The sequence below is a fragment of the Typopeltis vanoorti genome, chromosome 3, assembly GCF_054136105.1.
Source record: "Typopeltis vanoorti isolate ZY-2024b chromosome 3, IOZ_Tvanoo_1.0, whole genome shotgun sequence".
NCBI classification, from domain to species: domain Eukaryota; kingdom Metazoa; phylum Arthropoda; class Arachnida; order Uropygi; family Thelyphonidae; genus Typopeltis; species Typopeltis vanoorti.
In genome coordinates, this window is record NC_143551.1 from 107,886,314 (window position 1) to 107,910,959 (window position 24,646).

The 24,646-nt window shown below is 35.7% G+C and overlaps 1 protein-coding gene across 2 annotated transcripts in view; it reads right to left on the reverse strand.

Annotated features, from left to right (window-relative positions):
• Positions 1-24,646, reverse strand: part of Hcf (Host cell factor) — a 502,792-nt gene that overhangs the window by 166,367 nt on the left and 311,779 nt on the right. For both annotated transcript variants that reach the window (XM_090390794.1, XM_090390792.1), the window contains exons 17-18: positions 21,807-22,043; positions 10,081-10,252 (exon numbers count right to left, since the gene is read on the reverse strand). In XM_090390794.1, coding sequence (XP_090246920.1) covers positions 10,081-10,252; positions 21,807-22,043 — 409 coding nt within the window. The remainder of the gene's footprint in view (positions 1-10,080; positions 10,253-21,806; positions 22,044-24,646) is intronic.

A 24,646-nucleotide genomic window follows, 5' to 3' on the forward strand; every position in this document is an offset into this window, starting at 1 on the left:
GGTTATAATGAAGAATGTCTTTCAGATTTTCCCTAAACTGTTCTCACTGAAAAATAACTCTTGAAAGGGGGGGGGGGGGTAGTTTAGTCACATTTCATAGTTGGATAAGAGGAAATTGACATGTTGATACTTTTGGATTTTGTCAAGGCAACTGACAAGATTCCACACTATAAGTTATTATACTAACTCAAAGGGGTACTTTCCAAAATAAACTTTTGACATGGACTGGAGAGAAGCTAACTTAATGGATATTAGACAGTGATGTATTGAGTTTCTGAGTCTATGATGAGGAGTGTGACTGGTTCCACAGAGTTCTGAACATTGGCCATTGTAGTTTAACATGTATATTAACAATACAAGGGAGGGTCTTGAACATGATATTCAGTTATTTGCTGATGATGCTAAGTTCAAGCATGATAAAGGAATGCAACTGATACAGAATCTCTGCAGGCTGATTTGACCAGACTGGTTAAATGAGTAAATGACAATGAATCTCAGTTCAATTTTGCCAAGCACAGAATTATGCATTCTGGACAAAGAACATTACAGGAACATAACATTACATTATATAAATGGGAATTTGTTGGATCCAGTCAATGAAGCTAGAGATCTCAGGGAGAGGGTGAGATTATTACAATAAAAATTTAGATATTTGGTGATTAATATTATTCTAGTGTATCTGTGTGGAAATGTGTATGATGTAATATACTTTACAGCGATCTATATGAAATTAAGTGTTTCTTTTTAAATTATAGTTAAATATTTTGTGGTACTATGACTAAAAAACTCTCCTCCTCCCCAAGAGATATTCTTCAGTGAGAACAGTTTAGGGAAAATCCAAAAGATGTTCCTCAATATAACCTACTTTACAAGTGTAACTAGATCATCTGAATATGTTCAGCGAGAAATATTTGCTTTGCATTATAGTTATCTACTGTGTCATATATACATTTTCTTTAATTTATGTTTTTGTTTTGTTAGAGAGCTTAAACTAATATTTGCTGTTTATCACTACCTTTGATTCCTTTGAGAGTTTTTTTGAGTGTAGGTGATGTACTTTTCGAGATGTCTTGCTTTTAACCTAAAACAAAAGAAAATACATAAATATTTCATATTTTTATATGAAATATTTATAGGAATAACGAGAATGAGTTTTTAGCATTGATACTCAGTCTGTCCAAAGATTAATGGTACAAGAAATCTGATCAGCATAGGATGATGTCCTGACAGGGACAGAAGCTAAAAGCATTGAATATTTTGACAGAATAGGATAGACAAATGGGATAGTGGAGTGTCAGAGTGTTACTTATGGTAAATTATAAGTTGTGTATCGCTCTCAAGAGGGAAATGCAGATGATTGTTTGAGAGAGAATAGCATCAAGTAGAGGCAGAATGAACAGGATATTTACTGGGATGTTGCTATAAGCTATGGAATATAGAGTGAATATAAGGCATACAGCAAACAGAAAAGAAACTGAATTTCTGGAATTTTGAAGGACAAATGTCATAGGTAGCATGCTGTGAAGAGAACATGGAGATCAAGAGGTTTGGACTTGGTTATAGTATCAAGGCATCTGATCATGACATCAGAAAGAAATAACACCGTCACTTTTCTCATTTTGATGAATATAATATTTTCCCCCCAAGATAGAGAAAGTGACATTGTACTCTTGACCTGGAGAATGAATAGGCAAGTAGAAGTATCAAGGATGAAATACATGTGGAAATAAGACAGATGATTATAATATTAAGCTTGAGACAAAACAATAGATGGAGAATTTGAAGAAAGAGAGAGAGAATGGGTAGTGCTTGGGAGCTAATTAATAAATGCTTGTTAGCAACAATGCCAAAGTGCATACTACAAGTGAAATAAAGATAACACAATCTAGAGTAAAATGAATGACTAAGCATATAGGAATTGCAGATGAATTATGGAAAATGTTAAGAGAGGTGGAGAACAGATGCCTGAGGAATACAAGTTCAATCTAGGAAGGTGACTAGGGTAGTAAAGAGATGGAGGAAACCAAAGGAGTTCTTTCATTATGCAGACAGTAGGAAGGGAAATGACAGTGGACATATGATGTTATTGGAGAGAGAGAGAGGGAGATGGTAGTTGGGTGACCACCATCTCTCTGCTACACAATGCAGATGTGTAGCAGAGCTGTTTAAGAATCATTTTATTATGTTGTTTCATCCTGAAACGGCATTTTATTCCTAGAGGAACAGAGGATTGAAGGATTAGAAGTAAATGAAGAGGAATGCATTTAAAATGCAAAGTATTTTGGTTCTCATTAGGGCCATACAACTGCATGATATTTCACCATGTGTTTTTTAAGTTACTGTGGTAAGCAAGTGGCCATGTGTTGACCTGGCTGTTTCATGAATATCTTACAACTGAACAACCCTTTCCTAAGGAGTGGAAGGAGGGTAAGATAGTGGCACATAATGGTAGTGATAGAATGGAGGTACTGAACTGTAGATCAGTTTGTAATTTAAGATGTTGGAGAAATTCATAAGAGAACATTAATACAGAATTGCAAACTGAGGATAATATTATTTATGGATGAGTATGAATGTCATAAGCAGCACTCAGTTTGTATCATCAACAAGAGCAGTTGATGAGGGAAAGACAAATACTATTATTTTACTGGATTTTGAAATGCCACCTTCTAATACAGTCCTTAAGGATCAAAGTTGTATAACTGGGATGAGACCTACACATAGCCTTTTAAGGAATGTAGAAAATGGACCATATAAGATCAGGATTTTTCCTATGAAAACAACAAGCTTTTTTTATTTTAAAAGTTAGATCTAAAGTATGTGCCAACAAACATGCTGCAAGTGGATAGGCAACAGGACTAGCTATTTAAATGTAACTTCAAAATTATATTGCTTCACTCATTTTTATATAATGTTGAATGATTTCCATATGTTGCTCAATCATCTATTTTAATTGCCAAAACACTTCTCAGGTTTGTATCCTATAGAAATGTTATTATGTTACTAAATGTCATTATTATAGAAATGTTACTGATTTCAGACTCAAGTATTAATTCAATTCAAAGAAACCTTAATTACCAATTATTATAGCTGAAGTCAGTAATTTCTCCAAGTAGATCAAAAAATAATTTAATAAATCAAATATTTTTTACAAGAGTATTATATACAGTATATAAATATTATATACAGTAATTATGTACATAGCTCATCTAGTAATATATAAAGACAAATCTTATACTGCGAATTAAAAAATAAGTCACTCTCACACACTCTATCAAATTACATTATACAACAAATAAAGATGAATGTACACATAGCTCAATTAAATTTAACAAACCCATAATAACATACATATATAAGCCAAGATATAGCATCATACTAATGCATCATTTGCACTCTAAACAAGCTCCAAGTAAACTTTCAACAGTTAATTCTCTAACTGGAATAAACAGAGCAGATTAAATTACATTAAATGCCTGTTTTGCACCCTTCAGCTTTTATTAGCAGCTATCAGTTACACTTTCAACACAAGACAGGAGAATTTAACTGAAGAAACAAAATAGTACTGTCTTCGGTAGTTGTCAGAATATACAAAACTTGCTTCCATTCAAAATGAAGAATATGAGTTCTTGCACAACATAATGGAAGTACATATATTAGTTTCTTGTTCCAATCACTAATTGTTCCTTTATTTCAGCTGAATGAATTATTGAAATAGTTGCTGTTAACAGACTATATGCCTGGACACTTCTTAAATAAAACCTGTTTTATTGCTTGAATTTATGGAAATTCTGGATCCGTATTATTCCATAACTTAGTGTTCTCTGTTGCTAGTCCAACAAATGCTGCATGATGTCATGTACAATGCATCATCATCACATTGAAGTTCCTCACTCTATCCTTCATGATATCACCATCAACATATGCATGTTTGGTACAGAGGTAAATATCTTAAAAACTTGACTGAAATAGTATTATTCACACTTTTCTTCAGTAATTTCCTTGGTTATGCATCTAAAAATCCTGCACTTACTGAAGAAAATGAGTTTTGGTTTTTGCTTCAATGTCAACAATGGTAAGCAATAAAGTTACATACACACTAATCATCATCATCAAATTCCTGACATGTACCCTCAAGGGAGTTTACAGGATATCATGATAGTACTATGTTATGTCGTCTGCTGTCCCTCGTAAATTTATATTCTAAGTTACTATTATTTATCACTTTAGGATATCAGCCATTCCGTTGCCGACAAATTTATAATTGTTTAAAATGACTGTGCCAGCCGGCAATTGAATTCCGATACACAATTAGACAACTCTAAAATAACAAAGGGATCACGTGATTTGCAGTCGTGGCTCCCCTCTTTCTTTCTTAATGAAAATGGATTCCCTCCTTTACTTATACAGGTCAGAATGTCTAATAAGTGGTAATTCAAATCTCAGAAAACAACAGACTCACGAACTTTGGATTAAAGAAATACATTTATTTTTAAACACTTGCATATATACACTTTAAGTAGTAACTTCGATACTAAAGAGTCTGAACTCCCCCCCTCCCCTTTAGGCTAAGATATTCAAAATTTCTACTCCTAATTTTAATCTAACAATCCCACACCTTTTTTTTTTGTATTATTATATTCAGACTCGATTATTCCACACAGAGTTACTCAGTGCTCACATATAAAAAAAAAAACACACATGCACATAGCTGTATACAATCCTTGTGTAGAGCATATCAAACGCAATCCATCTTGTATTTTAACACGGGATAATATTCTTATTTGTGCTCAAGCTTTATCCTCCTCAACTTAGCTAATATTCAAGCTAATATTTAACATAATATCATAAAGTTTCTTCCTAATAAACAGTTCGAAGGTTTGGTTCCTTCCTCAGCATAAGCTTAGAGTGGCACCAGCTTATTTGACAAGACAGACTAGTCCAAAATCAGTCCTTTAGGCATCATATGAAAGTTAAATGTGTAGAGCTCCTAGATTCCTTGGTTCCTATTCTAAAATGAGTATGAAAACTTGTACATTACCATCCTTGTCTTTTCGCGGAGTTGCTGGGGCTTCCTTGTGATTATACTTCCGTGTTTTCTCGCCACATTTTCTCATGGCATCAGCGACTTACTTCTATTATCTTCGAAAGGTTGCCCTCTCACTGACTACACGTTGGCATAACTAACCAACGGCTCTTTACTGGCATTCCGACCTCATTCCTTTGGTGACTATACTTGACACGGCACAACAGCAACCAGGAGATTGTTGCTGGGCACCAGCGGCAAGCTTCCACAGCTATCCATGACTTGGATGGGAACGCAGGAACAGAAAACAAGAGAGCGATTTGAATCTCGCACCGGACCTTATATTGCAAAATGCGAGCGCCCTCTCTCACTGGCTATGTCATGATCATAGCTGCGGCCGATTGGTCACCGCAACTATGAACTGTTTTGACATAGTTCTAATACATAGATCATCTTATATACATCTAATAACAACATTTCAGTACTGAGACATAATTTCACACAGACATTATCAACTTTAAATATAGATTTCCCAAAGTTACTTAATATCTACAACCTCAGTTGGTTAGACATACCTCTGAGTGAACATATGTATACTATCCTTTTAGCTCTTCTTCTGGAGGCATAAGTATGTCCTTATCCTTAGATCTAATCGTTACCGTGTGTTGGGTCGGAAACAGGATGGCTTACAAATAGTGAGTCAGCATATTTTCCGACACAACACTACATAAAGAACTTACATCATTACTATAAATTAAAGATGCCAAGAAATTATGTTATTGGTTTAATCCTTTATTCAAGTGTTAACAAAGTTTATGTCTGAAGTATCTTCAGGACTGGGCAACTCGTATACAGAGGTTAATGACTTTGCATTACTCGCCTTAGTATCCAATAATGCAAAGCACATATCCTTTCAGACATGAATAATGCTATCCATTATGGGAAGGGTCACTACCCAGATTGCTTTTGACCTTTATTGAGGTGAAAAAGTAAAGGGTTGCTCATCATAGGCCTAGAGTAATTAGTATAGGGGTGAGGGAGAGTCTGATCGTATTAGGAGAAAGAAAAGACAGATAGATAGCATGAGAGAAAAGGCCTCAGCTCTTTTATATCATCATATTGCCAAAGGCTACCAGTTTTACTTTTTCACCAATCTCATATAGACGAACAACCAAAAGACCAATTGAAACTAAAGTGCAAGGATGACTGATACCCAGGTGGTTAGCCCCATCTGGGTTAACTGCCTTGAGTTGGCCTTCTCTGCCTGGGATTGCTCTCCAGTCATCCCTGCAATTGATTATAAGACTACATTGAATTAAGAGGATGCAACTATTTAAAAAACCTCTCATAGCAAGAATAGACAGAATTTTATCCCCCCCCCCCCCGTGAATATTGCATGATGTGGGTGGTCATCACCATCTAGTCATAAATTTGATATCTCCTAGAATGCTTCTTTCTAAATACAAAAATCATCTGACTGAAGAATAAAATTTCCACAATACAATATTATAAAGCATTTGGATGTCATATTGCTGGTTTGACCTTTATTGAGGTCTCATCAGTAGGAGCCAGACCCCAAAGTGATACTAATTGAACTTTGAACTTAATTGGTTGATGGACTGAGTCCTTGACTCTTTATCCCTTCATCTGGATTTTAGATTGTGGATGATGAGATTATTGTGGGTAATTTACCCACTCATTGTGAGCATTGAGGCTGTATCAGCTTTCTCTTGCGATGGAGGATTTCGGTTTTTTTTATGTCTGAAACGATCTGGGGGCTTGTAGTCCGCTGCCTGTCGAACTAGCTGATTTGGGTGATTAACCGTGATTGTGAAGAATTTCTCCGCAATGCTTGTCATGTAGGTCTTAATATCTGGAAGATTGGCTTCTTGATGTAACTGGATGTTTCTGATGAACCATGGGGCATTAAATGCCATTCTTAGGCATTAATTCTGTATTATCTGAAGTCTGTTGATGTTGCTTTTAGTCGTGTGACCCCAGGTTGGAGAGGCGTAAGTTAGTTGCGGTCTGATTACTGATTTGAAAAGGAGGATTTTGTTGCTTATGCTTAGGAAGCTGTTCCTATTCAAAAGTGGATATAGCTGTGCTATAGTCTGACTTGCCTTAGTGGCAACACTATCCATATGTGACTTGAAGTTTAGATGTCTATCAAGATGAACTCCCAGATATTTGGTAGAATTGCGCCAAGGGATGATTTTACCAAACATTTGTATGCTTGTATTCGGTTCTGCTTTACGTCTGGTGAAAAGTACTGCAGAGCTTTTGTTTGGATTAATTGCGATACGCCATTTGGTGTACCAGTCCTCCAATTCATTGACTGCTCTCTGCAGCTTGATTGTGGCCAGGTGTGGACGGAGGGATCTGGCTATAATGATTGTGTCATTGGCATACAGAGTGGTGATAGCTGGAGACAGTTTAGGGAGATCTGCCATGTATATGGAGAAGAGTAGGGGAGATAGCAGAGAGCCTTGAGGGACTCCAGCTGTGATTCTCCTCTCTGTGGATCTGATACCGTTGAGTTTTATTTTAAATTTTCTGTTATTTAGATATGATTTGATAAGTAGAACTAGTGGCAATGGAATACCAACTTCGTGTAGTTTAAAAATTAGTCCATGATGCCACACTCTATCAAATGCCTGAGTGATGTCCAGGAAAACTGTGCCAGAGTGTTGGTGCCATTCATACCGTTGGGTTATATGTTCGATAACTCTGTACATTTGTAGCGTTGTGGAGTGATATTTCCTAAAGCCGAATTGTTCATCTTGAATTATATAGTTGATATCTGTTGCCTCTTGAACCCATGTGAGAATAGCACGTTTGGCTATCTTACCTATGCATGAAAGAAGGCTGATTGGTCTGTAATTTTCAGGAAACTGTGTATTTTTTCCAGGTTTGGGAATTAGGAAAACGTCGGCAATTTTCCATCGCTGTGGGAAATAATTTAGCCGGAGGATGGCATTAATGATTGCTACTAGATGCATAACCCCTTTGCGGAGAAGTAACTTGAGTACCTTGTTTGTTATTCCATCTGTACCCAGAGCCTTTTTGTTATTTAATTTTCTTAAAATTTCATATACTTCTGTTGGTAAAGTGATGCTGAAATAATGCAGAAGTCATATTTCCATATACAAGTAGCCAAAAGGTATCACAACTTATTACTAAAATACTCTGGATTAAAGATAGCCGTTGAAAGTTTTTTCACTTGGTTATACCATAAATTAAAGATGCCAACAAATTATACTCTTTATTTAATCCTTTATCCAAGTGTAACCATACAACGTTTTGCCTGAAGTATCTTCAGGACTGGGCAACTCATGAAAACTTACACCATTACTAACTTCCTATCAACAATTTTTCTCCAAATCAACCTGTTATCTGTCTAGACTCCAACATTACCAGATCTTATATTTCTGTCTTCTAAGGCACTTTTTTACTGTATCAATCCAGTTATATCTTGGTCTTTCTTTGGGTCTTTTTTCTGCCATCCTGGCAGAAAACATTTGTTTTGCTCATCTTTCCTCTTCCATTCTGTTTAAGTTATTATACCACCTAAGATTAGCTCTGCTAACATATTCCTCGATGCTGGCAATGTCAAGTTCTTTCCTACTATCCTCATTTTTTATATGATATTGCCATTGATGCCATCTGTTCATGCCCCTAATCTTTCTCAGGACTCTCACATTTGTGGTCTCTAGTCTTTGGTCAAATTTTATTTCTAACCAGGTTCTCAGATCCATAAGTTAAAATTGGTTTGAAAACTGTCTCATATACAGCTAATTTAGTGTTTTGACTGATTTCTCTCTTATTCCATATAAATTTATTCAATTGACTTTCTACCATACCAGCTTTGTTGATTCTGTTGTCAATTTCCATATTTAATTTACCTTCTTCACTAAAAATTGTGCCTAAGTAGCTGAAATGTTTTTTACTTGTTCTATAGATTCTCCATTTATAATGGAGTTGGTATTTTCTGCTTATTTTCAATGTCTTTGTTGTGTTATTGCTGATTTTCATACCAAATTTATTACAACAGTTATTCAATTTAGTCAGGGAATCTTGCAGACTTATACTGGATTTATATAAAAGTATAACATCGTCTACATAAAGTAAAGAGCTGAGATTAACATCTTCAATTTTTGATATTAGGTTTAATACCACTTTCCTTCACAATGTGATCCATATAGATAATGAATAACAGAGGGGATAATGTATATCCATGCCTGACACCAGATTTACTATCAAATCATCTTCCTGTACTTCCTTCAATTCTAACTGCTGACTTACAACTCAGATAAAGACTAAGTATTGCTTGATATAATACTCACACCATATAACTGTAGCATTTTGAATAGCTTTTCTCTTGGCACCTTGTCATATGCTTTTTGCAGGTCTACAAATAAAATGATGATACAAAAGGATATACCCACTAAATATTTTCAAGTGTGTGTTTATCCTTGGCCACTTTTACATTATCAATACTTCAGAACACATACACATATCACAATAAAATGTTTACAAATGATTAATGAAATGTGATTTGTATTTGAATAACTGTTCAAGAAATATACTTGTACTTTTTGAAAGATAATTTTTGTGCGATTTTATGTAATTAATAACACAAAAATATTAAAACAACTATTTTTTAATAAATTCTAATTTAGGTATGCTAGACACTTTGCTAGTACCTCTGCTCATTGTACTATCATATTAGCATTGTTCCACTGTATGAAATCATCTTTTAACAACTTCACTTGCCTTTACAATGAAAGATATAAATAACTGAAGTACTCTATTTTTATTGTCAGTACTACAGCATATAAATAAATTTTAAAAGAAAAAAAATATAAGGTACAGGAACATAGTATATTAATGAAATCTTGCTGTAAGCCATGCGTCTTGCATTTCTGCTTTACTGTCCAATACAGCTATATAATAATTCCTGCACTGACTTACATGCTGATAAGTCAGTAATCTTTGATTAGATTAGTCATATGTTGAAAGATTTTCAAGTCGTAAATGTAATTAGTTCTTACCTGCTTGGTCAATAGTAGCAGCTGCAACAAAACTTTCTTGTTGTTCCATGGAAAAAGTTGGTAATGAAGTAACTACAGATGAGGTCTGATTATTAGCAGGAGCAGTTACAATCATAACCTTAGTTGGAGTAGTTCCTGTAGATGTAGCTGATATAGGCAAACTACTAAGGGCCTTTAAAAAAAAAAAAAAAAAATATATATATATATATATATATATATATATATATATATTCATGTAGAAGACTTATAGTTGAATTACCAACTATTCATAAATGTTATGAAAGATCAGTAAGTTTCTAAATGGTTATAAAAATACTGTTAAAGATGAACTAGTGTGCATGAGATATTCATAAAGAATAGTAGCCAATATATGATAAACAAAAATAAAAGAATAAAAAAAAATCTAATTAAAGGATTAGTTTTCTAAACGAAAACTAATATCTACCTCCTAAAAGCTAAAGTGCAGTCAGTCTTAGAAGAGATATCATCTTGCGGGTAGATTTAGGTATGATGAATGATTGTGAAGTATGACTTTCTTACATAAAGTAACGTGTTTTGTTGGCACTGAAGGTGACACAGTTGTCCTCAAATATAGCAAGGAGATCAGTGTTTAAAGTATTAATATGGAAGAGCATGTAGCTTAAAAAACTTTCTTCTTTTCAATGCTCTGCAAGGTATAAGCATCCACCTTTAGTGCATCCCAGAGTTTATTAGATACCCAAGTCTTGTAGGCTATCTTACTTCACCGAAACTGGATGCTGATGTTAGTCATTATGAACATTTCAACTATATTAGATTCCATCACTATATCAATCTGGACTTGCTAAATATAAGTATGCCATCTTCGCAAAACACTGGATCCATTGAAGAAAACTAAAATCCTACAAAGGAGCCACTTTCTTTTAGAATTATTATACGGAGAAAGATGTAAAGATAACTCCCCCCCCCAGTGTGAATAGAAATGGTGGACTAACGTTATCCCATTATGGGAAATTGTTCTTATTCTTCATTCATTCTACTTTAGGCAGCATTTTTTGTTGTTGTTTTTTTTTTTGTTCTTGCCTTCCTAGTTTAAGAAATTGTCATTAAAATCAAAAAAATTACTTCAACCTTGGCACTGCTTTGTCATTTACAAGTAGCTCATATGTTCTTATTGATGGGTCTATATGTTGTTTAATTTAAATTTTATACTGATGATACCCTGATAGTCAGCAAAAATTCTATAAAATCAAACAATGCTCACACAGGTCTTCCATTGTTATTGCCAGGACTCCAGAAATATCACTTAAGTCACAAAAAACTTTACTCATCCATAGTACGAATTGTGGTAAAACACACATACACAAATTTCTACAAGGAAGAGAAAGAGAGAGAGAATGCATACACCTTAATAATAGAATTTAAAACAGCCACATTCAAATTATGTGCAATAATTCTTTAATTTTGCCACAAATCCATTGATTTTTTCCCCAGCATGTAATGTCCCACTTTAAACAGGTCTCAAAAACCTTGTAGTAAACTAGAGTTTCTGTCAGCAGTCCTAGGATATATTTTATACATTACAGAATGTAACTACATCTTCGTGTACAACCATTTGAATTCCTTGGGACATTTGTCTTGAAAGCAAGTCTTGATCATTTTTTGTTGATGACAGAACAGAAATTTTTCTTCCTGTGTTTTTAGTACATTCAGATCCCTTATCTTTGCCTTCAATTTTGCACATCACAAAATTAAAAGGTGTAGTTTGCATTTCCTTTGATTTATTGTCTATAATGAAGGATGAACTTATATAAATTATCAGAAAAGTGGAAAAGACAGATAAGTTTATGAAAACTACAGGAAATGGTTGACGCTTACAATGGAGCCAGAATTAACTTTTTGCAGTGTAATATCAATAATGTGATCAGGGTCTCTGACCCAGCTTTGCAGGATAATTGATTGAATAGTTAATAATTGGAATTATTCTATTAACGATTTAGATTATGAAAGAAATGCACTGCGATCTAACGCCGATATTCGTTTGCACTTGTCATTGCACATTACATCATTCCCACACTGCTCAAACAGCAGTGTATCTTTAATATGCTTATGTGCGTTATTTCTGTGAGATATGAAATGTTTATTATTGGTGCATGTGCGTGGTGAATTATTTTTTGTAAATCTTATTTTATTTTGTTAAAACAACATATAATTATTTATTTATTATAGATACAAGGCTGAATTATGATGAGTGTCACTGTTGAAAATATGAAAAGAATTATATTTTTTCAATTATCGTTACACGAAACAAATGCACTGTGATCTAACGCCGATATTCGTTTGTGCTTGTCATTGCCCGATGTGTCATTCTGACACTACCCAAATGGCAGTGTATCTTTAGTATGCTTACACACCTTATTTCTGTATATGAAACGTCCATTAATGGTGCGTGTGCGTGGTGACCTCTTTTTTTGTAAATCTTATTTTATTTTTTTAAAATAACATATAATTATTTATTTATTATAGATACAAGACTGAATTATGATGAGTGTCACTGTTGAACATATGAAAAGAATTATATTTTTTCATTTGTGTCATGTAACGATAATTGTGATCTAACGCTGATATTCGTTTGCGCTTGCATACGATATATATGTCATATGCATATATTGTATGTCACGTCATACGATACACTGCCGTTTGGGCAGTGTATCATATGCTTCCACACATTATTTCTGTGCGATATGAAACATTTATTATTGATGCATATTCATGGTGAACTATTTTTTGTAAATCTTATTTTATTTTGTTAAAATTAAATATAATTATTTATTTATTATAGATACAAGGCTGAATTATGACAAGTGTCACTGTTGAAAATATGAAAAGAATTATATTTTATCAATTATCGTTACACGAAACAAATGCACTGCGGTCTCATGCCGATATTCATTTGCGCTTGTCATTGCTGTTGATACGAAACTTTCATTATTGGTGTTTGTTCATTATGAGGATGAAATATTTTTAATATGTAAATTTATTTATTAATAAATTCATTACTGATTAGGAAAGTTTTTTTTTTTTTTTGTATATGCAGCACTCCACTTAAAATTTTCACCGGCTGCCACTGATAATTACACTAAGCTAATTCAGTTGTGAACTCTGAAAATAAGGCTTATGTCAATATTGCATTACAACTGTATACCAACTTAAGAATTAAGGAGGATACTGATAGACTTACAGCTGACAGTGAAATAAATAAAAGTCAGTCTTGTTAAATTTATTTTATTTTATTTATTTATTTTTTGTGTAATGGCATCTCTAATTTTTTATTAAGGATGGTGAAGACTTATAAGTTATGCAAAATAAAATATTTGAGAATACTTGTCTATTTATTTCAAAATTAATCTGTCGAGACATGGTAGGTTTCAGTTTGTAACAGGGTGAGAGATAAATAGTGTTACCTAATGTCAAATACAAGAATTCACATTACCAAAACAGCAATAAAATAGGGGACAGTATGTGTAGGAATTAACTTATCAAATTAATTACATAAGATACTATCTCCTGTTTGAAAATAAAACCTCTTTGTTTCATCCATTATCAAATAACTAGATAGTGAATGACATATTTAAAAGTGTAAATTATACAAAGAAAATATGGCAATATGTTTTGAATACATTTAGAATGAGGCTGAAAATTCAGCTGTCACTTGTCTGATAACTCGTGGGTGACGAGTGAATTTCTGGAGCCCTGCTTATTACTGTATTAATTATGTCTACTTACATTCTTATTCCTAGCAGTAAAACAAGTATACAATGGGAATTATATGCAAATACTACATGATTTAATTTCACAGACACAAGCGATTATTATCACATAAAGAACAAGGTAAGGAAATCAGACAACAAACGTATTCTGAAGTTGGTTTCAAATTTAATAAATGAAACAGAAAAATTACAAAAGTAAATATAAGATAAGATGGGAGAATTGGATCAAAAATCTTTGGAAAGCTGTTTTGAATTACAGCTGAAGCAACCACTGCTATGACAGTATGCTATTATAGGTGTTAATTGTGTGTATGTGTGTGTGTGTGGCTGTTTTGCTTCTGTTTTAAGAGATGAAAATCCTTGGAAGAAATAGTTCATTTTCTGTGGTGAGCAGTAAACAACAAATGAAGATCTAAATAATTAGAAATCAAAATGCATGAATGGTTTTAATATGTTAACAAATTTTGGAAATCAGATCAATTAACTATTACAATTAATTTAAGATTGTATATGGTTGTGTAAGCAGTATTGCTCTATCAGAATCTGTTCGGAAATCGTGAGAATGTAATAATGACAGTTATTTAAGTTTTGTTGATATTGAAAAAAGCATATAAAAAATGTAAATAGTGAAGTACACTCAATGGACAAAACATTAGAGATACCTACCTAATAGTGTGTGAGTCCTCCTCTAGCATGAATAACTGCCTGTACTCTCCAAGGCATTGACTCTACCAGATGCAGGAGGGAATTCCAGCCAATGCCTGTTGCAGAATTGCCCACAACTAAGCATTAGATGCTGATCCTGGAAATAAGGATCTGATGTCTCGCCCTATGGTCCCAAACTCAGATGAGTGTTCCTCAAGCATTGCCTGGGTAGTTGCAGCCTGGTGGGGCAGCACATTGTCCTCTGAAACAGACCATCAGCTGCATGATCCGCAAAGGCCATGAAAGTGTGTAGGTAATCAGCCAGCACATTCTGGTAGCTCGCAGCATTTAAGGATCTCTCAAGACACACTAAGGGACCTAATGTGCCACATGAGAAGGTTTCCCCAAACCATCACAGAGCCACAACCTCCTTGAACAAAGCCAGTCTGGTACAATGGGACCATGGTCTCATGCTGTTGACATAACACCTGCACCTTCAGTACAACTGATAATGGGATTCATCAGACCACACAATTTTGATCCATTCTGCAGAGGTCCAGTTTTGATGGTCCCGACACCAGGCGAGGCACAATGCTCAATAATGAGCAGTCAACAGTGGTAGAATAATGAGCTACCAGAATAACCAGGCAATCCCAAACTGTGTCAAATTCAAGCACCATTTCGTTTCCCAAAACCATGCCAGCCAAGTGCAGGGAAGAAATCACTACTACTTACCGTTACTCATGTGACACTAACTCAGCTATCCAGGCACTCGAAGATGAGCTTTCCAGCACCTTAAACCACGAGATTTCGTCTATTTTATATGACATCTTGTGCACTGCTGTGGACAAAGAATTTAAAAAAGTACGAGAATGACACATCAAAAAATTTGAGAATTTAAAAAAGAACTCTAACTCCAAACCACAACTTCCTACTGACACGGTAGTCAACCTTTTGTCAATTGTTTGAAACCTGAAGCACTTGATGCTCTCTCACATGGCCACAATTTTGCTAATGGCCCAGTAGAATACCTGCTGAAAACATTATGATACAAAGTGAACGCGGGATTCGACACCTTCCAAACCACGTCGCCAACGATATTAGACTGGATGTAGCTTGTTGTGACCAAAGCGAAACCACCAAAAACCAACATGCCCAATAAGGAAATTAAATCTCTGCAAGAATTAAAGAAAAACAAGGAAATAATAATCACCAAAGCAGATAAAGGGAACGCCACAGTATTGCTTAACCAAAAGGATTACACAGGTAAGCTAAATGCTCTATTATTAGATCGGGCTACTTACCTCCCTATCGAGTACAATCCCACCAACTCACAAATTAAAAAACTCCACAGGCTCCTTAAGGTCACTTCTTGGCCTGTAGAAGTCACTAACAAATTAAAACCGTTTAACTCCATACCCCCGCCCCCCGTATATATGGACTCCCAAAAATACATAAACAAAATGTGCCATTACATCCCATAGTGGATGGCATTGATTCCCCCACATATAAACTAGCTAAACATTTGGCCAAAGCCCTCATACACTATACTGGCAACACACTTTCACACATAAAAAAACTCAGCCCACTTCAAAGCCAGCATAGTGTGAAACTTACACTAAAACACACTGATATAATGGTCAGTTTCGATGTCTCCTCCCTATTCACAAATGTCCCACTCAAAGAATCCTTAGAACTAATCCAAGCTAAATTTCCTCCCGATATAATTGCCCTATTTCAGTTCACAATGAATTCAGACTATTTTGTTTGGCAAGAAAAATTCTACAAACAAATAGAGGGGGACAGCCATGGGTTCACCACTTTCCCCACCCTTGGCCAACTATTATATTGAGACATTTGAAGAGAAAGCCTTAAACTCTTCCCCACAAAAAACCAACCATATGGCTTCGCTATGTTGATGATGTGTTCGCTATTTGGCCATATGGCTCCAATGCACTCCTCTTCTTCCTAACACACTTAAACAACCAACACCCCAGAATCAAGTTCACCCTGGAAGAAGAAAAAGACAACTACCTTCCTTTCTTAGACACACTAGTCACCTGCCAGCCTGATGGAACCTTGGTTTTCTCAGTTTATAGAAAACCCACCCATACAGGCAGATACATTCACCAACAATATGGAATCATTAAGACACTACACAACAGGGCTAAACTTATTTGTTCAAATGGCAATTCCCTAACCACAGAACTAAACCACATTCTCAAGACTTTCTCAACCAATGGCTATCCCCCCCCCCTCCCCCAAAATATCCAAAACATATTGAAACCAATAAACCACAACCCCCCTCCCACCCTCTGCAACATTATTCTAAATCCATCACCATTCCCTATATCCGAGGCACCTCGGAAAAAATTACAAAAATCCTAAATAAACATGACTTAACTTCTTGTTACAGACCTTATAAAAAATTGGCATCCCTTATCCGCTCCACTAAAGACCCCTCCCCCCAGACCTACCTGGTGTATACCGAGTCCCTTGCAGCTGTAAGCTGTCCTACTTTGGCCAAACACGCAGGACAGCCAATATCAGAATTTCAGAATACAAGGACTACATCGGGTTTCAGCTACTCTAGTCTTGCAGACCATGGGTGGGAAACCTAAACAAATTTGGTTGCATGAGACAATCCCAAATTTGGGAAACCTAAATCAGAAGACCTTCAGCCCAATCGGCCAAGAATACCAACATTGCCTGCTAGGGGGCACCATCAGGACTTTTAGGAGAAAGAATAGCTTCCTGCTTCGTTCCTCATTTACTGTGTATTGTGCTTGCGTGCACGTCTTCTATTTAAGTTCCTGTGATATTGGTAATGTGACGTTGCCGAAATATTGGAAGTGTATTAAAATTTATTTTAATGTATATTCTACTGTACATTGTAATTTCCTTAAGCTATTTAGTAAGAATGTATAACCAACGTCTAAGCCTTTCCACGAGAATGGTATGCTCAAGTCACAGTAATTTAGTCAATCATTAAAATTACTATTATTATTATCTACAGATGATGATAATAATAATAATAGATTATCAATTTTATTCTGCTTAAAAGTAAATTGTAATCATCGCCAATTGCAAATCCTCTGTAAACTCTTCTGAATCAGTGGTGAAACATTGATATGAACGGTAGCATATTTAGTGAGACTTCTTATTTCTTGCATTTTTTCTGTATGTAAACTTGTACACATTTCATATATTCCATAAAAATTCCATATATTTCACAATCTCCTAAGTGAAGACTACATGACAGCTCTTCCCAATTAGAACATGAACCTTGGTTGTTATGGTGTTATGACCAGATTCCGAACTCTGAAACTGTAGGTATCCACATCACATGCTGTCTAAAGTAATTATCGCTTAGGAGGTGTATAAATTCCATTTCCTATCAACCACGTAATCTTTACTCTTTCCAATTTATGCCCTCACCATCGAAGTTGTCCTTAATAATTACTTGGCCTGCATTCATCATGATTTGCTGATGAACACCATCCATATCATCCCTGCAACCTTGCTTATAGCAGCAATCAGCTGAATATTTTGCTCTGCTGTACTCCATCTTACAATAGAATGTGTCAACTGCACTGCTTTTCACAGTGCAGTTGACACATTCCCACTGCCATCCCCCTGCTGGCCTACTCTTTTTGGCTACAATTCATCTGATATCACCAGGAATACATCCATCCACTCATCCCACTCTCGCTATCCTCTCTGAAAATATTATATCCTCTCACATTCTATTCAAGTTAATGTTTGGCTATCAACCTGGTCAAATATTACACTAATACTGGTAATGTTTGTCCAATTGCACCAAGCAATGGCAATGACTAATTCTGACAATTCTGAAATTAGTATTGAGCTGGACTTAGCATCCAGCTCAAAAAAAAGCTAGTGAAAACATACATATGGAGCATTGCATTATATGGTTGTGAGGCCTGGACTCTAACAAAACAAGACATGAAAACGTTGGAGGCATTTGAAATTTGGTGCTGGAGAAAGATGATGAAAATTAGTTGAACAGAAAAGAAAAATAATGAAGAAGTTCTGAATATAGTTCATGAAGAGTGGTCATTAATGAAACACATCAATAAGAGAAGAAAAAGCCTAATTGGACACTATTTGAGGCATGGGAGACTGATTACAGAAATAATGGAGGAGGCTGTAGAAGGAAAGAAGCCACGAGACAGACCAAGAATTTCATATATAAATAACATAATGATGCTAACTAGCGCTAAGAGTTATGAAGAGATAAAAAGGAAGTCACAAGACAGGATGTTGTGATGTGCTGCTATATTTACCAATTTTCGGATTGATGCACCAAAGAAGAGAAGAAATTGCAGTATCCTCTTAGGCGCACATCTACTTTTATATCCTGTACTGACCACATTCAAATTCATTACTTCAGAGATTATATTCTGCATTTATTGGTCATTCCAACACTCACTTGGCTCATAGGTGCTTGCATACACACAGATATTCACCTCCCAATAACTCCAGTTTCCTTGACTTTGCACTTCCACACACTCAGTAAATAATGATTTCTCCAGATGTTACAGGCAGAATCCAAAAGCCTTATACAGTGGAACCTCGTTGTCGAACTTAATTCATTCCCAAAGGCTGTTTGGAAACCGATTGTTGGAAAATTGAAACCATTTTCCCATAAGAATTAATGTAAAATGGATTAATCTGTTCTAGAACCCGAGACGATTGTTTATTTAAACCTTTACAACAGTACTTCATGCATAAGATCGTATACAAACATAATGAAAATGCATAAAATCTTACATAAAAAGAATAAACACAATAAATAGATAAAATAAAAACGAAAATTTAACTTCACTTTAACTATACATACGGAGGACAGTTGATGAAGTATGTGAAAGGAGGTGAGTAAGGGGAGTCCTCTTCCATAAAAACATCAGGTTACTGTCCGTCTGTTTTTTTTTTCTCTCTTTCTCTTTTCTGTCTCTTTGCACCACTTGACTCTGCTTGAGACACACTGGGTCGCTATCTCACTAAAAACCTGTCCAATGACATTTGTTTTTGCCTGCGTTTTAAAATATTTCTGAAGACATGGCACTATCATTGAAATGGTTTATGATGCAGTTTGCTACAGCTTTGTGAGGGTGATATCTTGTCACAAAACTTTGCACCTCACCCCATTTCACACACATTTCTTTGATCAAAGAACTAGGAACATCCTCAATCCCTTCCTCTGTGTCTGAAGACATTTCCTCCACCTCCGCTTTTGCTGCTCCTCTGAAGGTGTTCCAGTTCTTCCGTGGTGAGTCCTGTGATCCTCCACATCAGCTCTGTCAACTTCCAAGCCCATGCTTTTGCCCAGAGACACAATATCATCGACAAGAGCAACATGCTCAGCCTCAATGTCTCTGTCTGCTACACAGTCTGGCCACAATTTCCTCCAGACCGAATTCATCGTCCTGTAACTCACTTGCACCCAGGCTTTTAAGTAATGGAGGATGTCGAAGTGATTTTTCTAGAATTCTCTGAGTGTTAATTCTGGGTCAGAGGTCACTTCAAAACAGTGCTTTGGTGTAGAGCTTCTTAAAGTTCGAAATGACCTGCTGGTCCATGGGCTGAATTAGAGAAGTTGTGTTAGGGGGTAGGAACTTAACTGTGATAAAATCAGACTCCTCCACTAACTCGTCCTCCAAGCCTGGAGGGTGAGCAGGAGCATTGTCCATCATAAGAAGGCATCTATTTGGCAAATTTTTTTCTTGAAGGTATTTTCTCACACTTGGGGCAAAGACTATATGGATCCACTCAATAAATAATTGCCTGGTTACCCAAGCCATACTATTAGCCCTCCACATAACAGGCAATTTACTTTTCATCACGTTGTTTTTCTTAAACACCCTCGGATTCTCAGAGTGGTACACTAAGTCCCCACTTGCGTTTCCACATAGCAAAAGAGTCAGCCTGTCCTTCATTGGCTTGTGTCCTGGCAATGCTTTTTCTTCCTGAGTGATGTAGGTCCTCTTTGGCAATTTTTTCCAGAATAGGCCAGTTTCATCACAGTTGAACAGTTGTTGGGTAAGAAAACCCTCAGCCTTTACATAGTCACTAAATTATTGCACATATTTCTCAGCAGCTTTTCGGTTTGAACTCGCAGTCTTCCCATGACTAACCACACTATGTATGCCGCTTCTCCTCTTAAATTTCTCGAACCACCCCTCTACTAGCTTTGAACACATCAGTATCAGCAATTGTACCAGGGGTTTTTCTTTAACAGGTCAGCATGTAATCGCCTCAGTTTTTCACAAATAATAGCATCAGAAACACTATCACCAGCTAACTGTTTTTCATTTATCCAAATCAGCAACAATTTTTCCACTTCTTCAATCTCTGCGATCTTTGTTTAGTAAGAACTTTCACTCCTCTTGCAACATCAGCTCCCTTGATCGCCTCTTTATTTTTGAGTATTGTACATATCGTTGATTTCACCATACCAAACTGCATAGCATGATTCGAGACACGAAAGTCATTTAATTTTTGTATATGATTTCTTTTTTCATCTCTATCATGGTTCTAACAACTTTTCTTTTCGCTTTGCTGCTATCACTATTCTTCTGCGGCCCCATGGTGGCTTAATAATAATTTATGAAAAAAAAAACAACAAAACGCAAAGAAAATCAAGAAACTCACTGCAAATTTCAGCAGGTATCTGCACTGAACGAAGGCTGCCGTGTAACTGACGCTTTCCCGTCTAACAGCTCAGCACACAGAGCACGTGGTTGCCATTTGCTTGTTTGGGAACCAAAATTCTGTTTGGAAACCGGGGCGTTTTTTGTTCAGAAAATATGTTTGGGAACCGAATTGTTCGACAACTGAGGTTCCACTGTATGTATGTCTATATATCTCCTTCCATCAGATCTATGAACAACACACTATTCCTCCTGTACAACTTATACATTGATTCATTTGCAAAAATGGCCCTCCTCAATTCATCTCTATCATACTGTGCCAGCGAAATCATAATCTTTCAACTTTGTTGTTCTTTTCTTTTCTTCCAATAATTCATTCAAATCTTGTCTCATACCATTTTTTGCTCTACAAGTTATTCATGCCCACCAAATCAACCAACAATTTCACTAGCCTCACTAAGATAATTAATTTTTATACCTGAAAGCAAGATATTTTTATTCATGTTCTTATAAGCACTCCTCGTATCATACAATCATCGTTAAAACTTTCGCCCCTCCCTCTCTCATTCACTATTCATACATCATAGTTATTTTTACTGTGTAGAGAGAAATACAGTATATTTTACATAGAGAAAAGTAACAGTATATCATTCATTACCTGTGTGGTTACAACAGTAACTGTTGGAGTAGCCTGGGTGCTGAGAGTATGGGCTTGTGTCGTAGAAGCTACAGATGCTTGTGTTGTTACTATTGTAACCAATTTTTGTGCAGATCCAGAAGATAGAGCTCCCACAGGTTTAGCTTGAAATGTTATGGCTTGTGTACCACTTGGCAGTATTCCCTGTGCAGGAACTGCTAACAACTGTGTACTACCAGTGTTTTGAGAGCCTGCAATCTAAAACGAAGTATTTAAAAAATATGAAAAATTAAGTATGAAATTTCTTTACAAACACACACATTTCTATTATCACACCCAAAAAGTAATATATCAGTCTGTATAAGTTAACTGTTGACTTGCAAATTTATATCTGTACTGATTCACAGATTTGATCAGAAATCAAATCCATGAATCAGCACAAAAAGATCTGTAGGAGAATCTGAGCTCTTGGAAGAATATTAAGTAATGCCCAAAGTCTATTTGTAATCCAAAGAACAAATACTATAAAATGTGTCCTTAACAATGAATAGCATAAGTTCTGCAAATATAAATTACTTGGTCATATGAACCTTTAAAACTCTCATACCTTAGACTCGGGGAAATGTATGCATATTGCAATGGGTTTACCTCATGCATTCATAAGAGAAGTCGCATTCATAAGAGAAGTCGCATTCATAAGAGAAGTTATAAAGTAGCAGAACTGAACACTTCAGCCTGACATCTACTGTCAACCATCACTCCCAAATCTCAAATCCCATCCACTTCCTGCAGTTCAGCACCATCGATATAGTCTATTATTATATTTCTGCACTCCAAAATTCAACACCTTGTACTTATTAATACTAAATCTACAACTCCACTCCTTTGTTCAAGTCTATTCAAATCTTCCTGAAGGGAATTAACATTGGCAGTGCTCCTAATGATTCTCCACAACTTTGCATCATCTCAAATAACTGAAGATTCCTAGTCAATTTACAAGATATATCGTTTACAAACAAAGTTAAACAGCAGGGGCCCAAGAAAAGAACCCTGGGGTTCCACTGGCTACCCTCCTTTTTTTTTTTTGAGACACTGCCCCATCATATATAACTTGCTGGTATCATTCAGAGAGCCAATCTCTGATCCATCTAATCTATTATCCATTCACGATTGTCTGGAGCTTGTACACCAACTTATCATATGATAGTCTATCAAATGTTTTTGCAAAGTCCAAGAATATCACCGTATGTGATTCTCCCTTATCTAACACACTTGTCACTTTGTCATAAAATGCAAGAAAATTGCTACAACAAGACCTACCCTTTACAAATCCATGCTGATCATCATAAAGAATACTATATTCATCAACCCAATCTTGTATTATATGCAAAACCAATCTCTCCAACACCTTGACTACAACTGCAGTTATACAGACTGGTCTATAATTGGAAAATTCTGTCCTAGAATAATGCTTGTGGAGTGGTATTATTTTGCTTTCTTTCCACTCCTTAGGAATATTACCCACTGCAAGACTTTCATTAAATAACCAGGTCTAGGGTATAGCTAACTGTTATGCACATTGCTTAGAATATGTAGCAATACGTTATCCATTCCCACAGCCTTATTAGCATTTAACTCAATCAACTCCTGATACAACTCTGATTTTAACTTCCAATTCTCCTGACATTTGCCTCCTTTCTGTATATTATTATTATTGTAATGGTGTCTCCATGGAGTCAAAAGACTTATTGAGGAGTGTTATTCTTTCTCTTGCCATATAGTGGAAGAATTCCCTGGAATTAACCCTAGTATGACCAACAATCTCCTCTCATAATGCACCTTTTCTTTCTTTATCATGCTTGTCACATTCCTAGCATGCACTTTATACTCTTCATGGATCAAATCGCCACCAACTATCTTGTATCTCCTCCAAAGCATTTTCTCTTCCAAAACAGCTTGCTTGATTTCATGGTTCATTAATTATACCCTTACTCTATTTTTTTGCTTAACCCTTAGTATGCAGTTATACATTGCTTGTGTCAGATACTGCCGTATGAATTTCTGTCAATATTGAGATTCTTACTAACTTCTCTAAAATCTTTACAATTCCTCCAGAGATACTGATAAGTCAATAGTCAAACACATCAGTCTTTGTGCCACCCATGTGTAATGGGATTATCATATATTCTTTCCATTCATTTCCATTTCTAAACAGACCTAGTCAGTTTGGCTGAACATTCCTTTAGCATGCATGCTGATATTCCATTTGTCTCTCTTGTTGAATTCTTATTAGTGGTAGTGTGCTGTGCACTGTGTTACACACACCAGATTGATAGATCTTGGTGAAGTGAGCATTCACTATTTGAATTATTTCTTCTCCTGTTTGCTAGTGTCTGCAATCCATCCTCATAATGTACATTCCACAATCCCAATATCATCTTTAATAGTCTTCTTTGCATCCTCTTCACTGTATCTGTGTTACCTCAGAAAAGGGGACCTAGATCTATGTGCAATAGTCTAGAGTAGGATATATATCAAATCGTGACAGTTATTCTCTGAGTGTAGTATTTACAATCTTTGCTATGTGGTCCTTGAATTTCAACTTCCTATCTACTAAAACTACAAGATCACTAGGCTGATCAGCTTCTTCTAGCATAATATCTCAGCACACTCAATTTCCTAACTTTACATTTACCAACATTGAACCAACAGCCTATTCAAATCATTCTGCAAGTACTACATGTCAGTCACATTCCTGATTGCCTTGCCAATCTTTGCATAATCAACAAATAGCTGCATGTCTCCTGTTGATTCTTCCCCACTGTCATTAATGTAAAGATTGAATAACCATGGACGAAGGA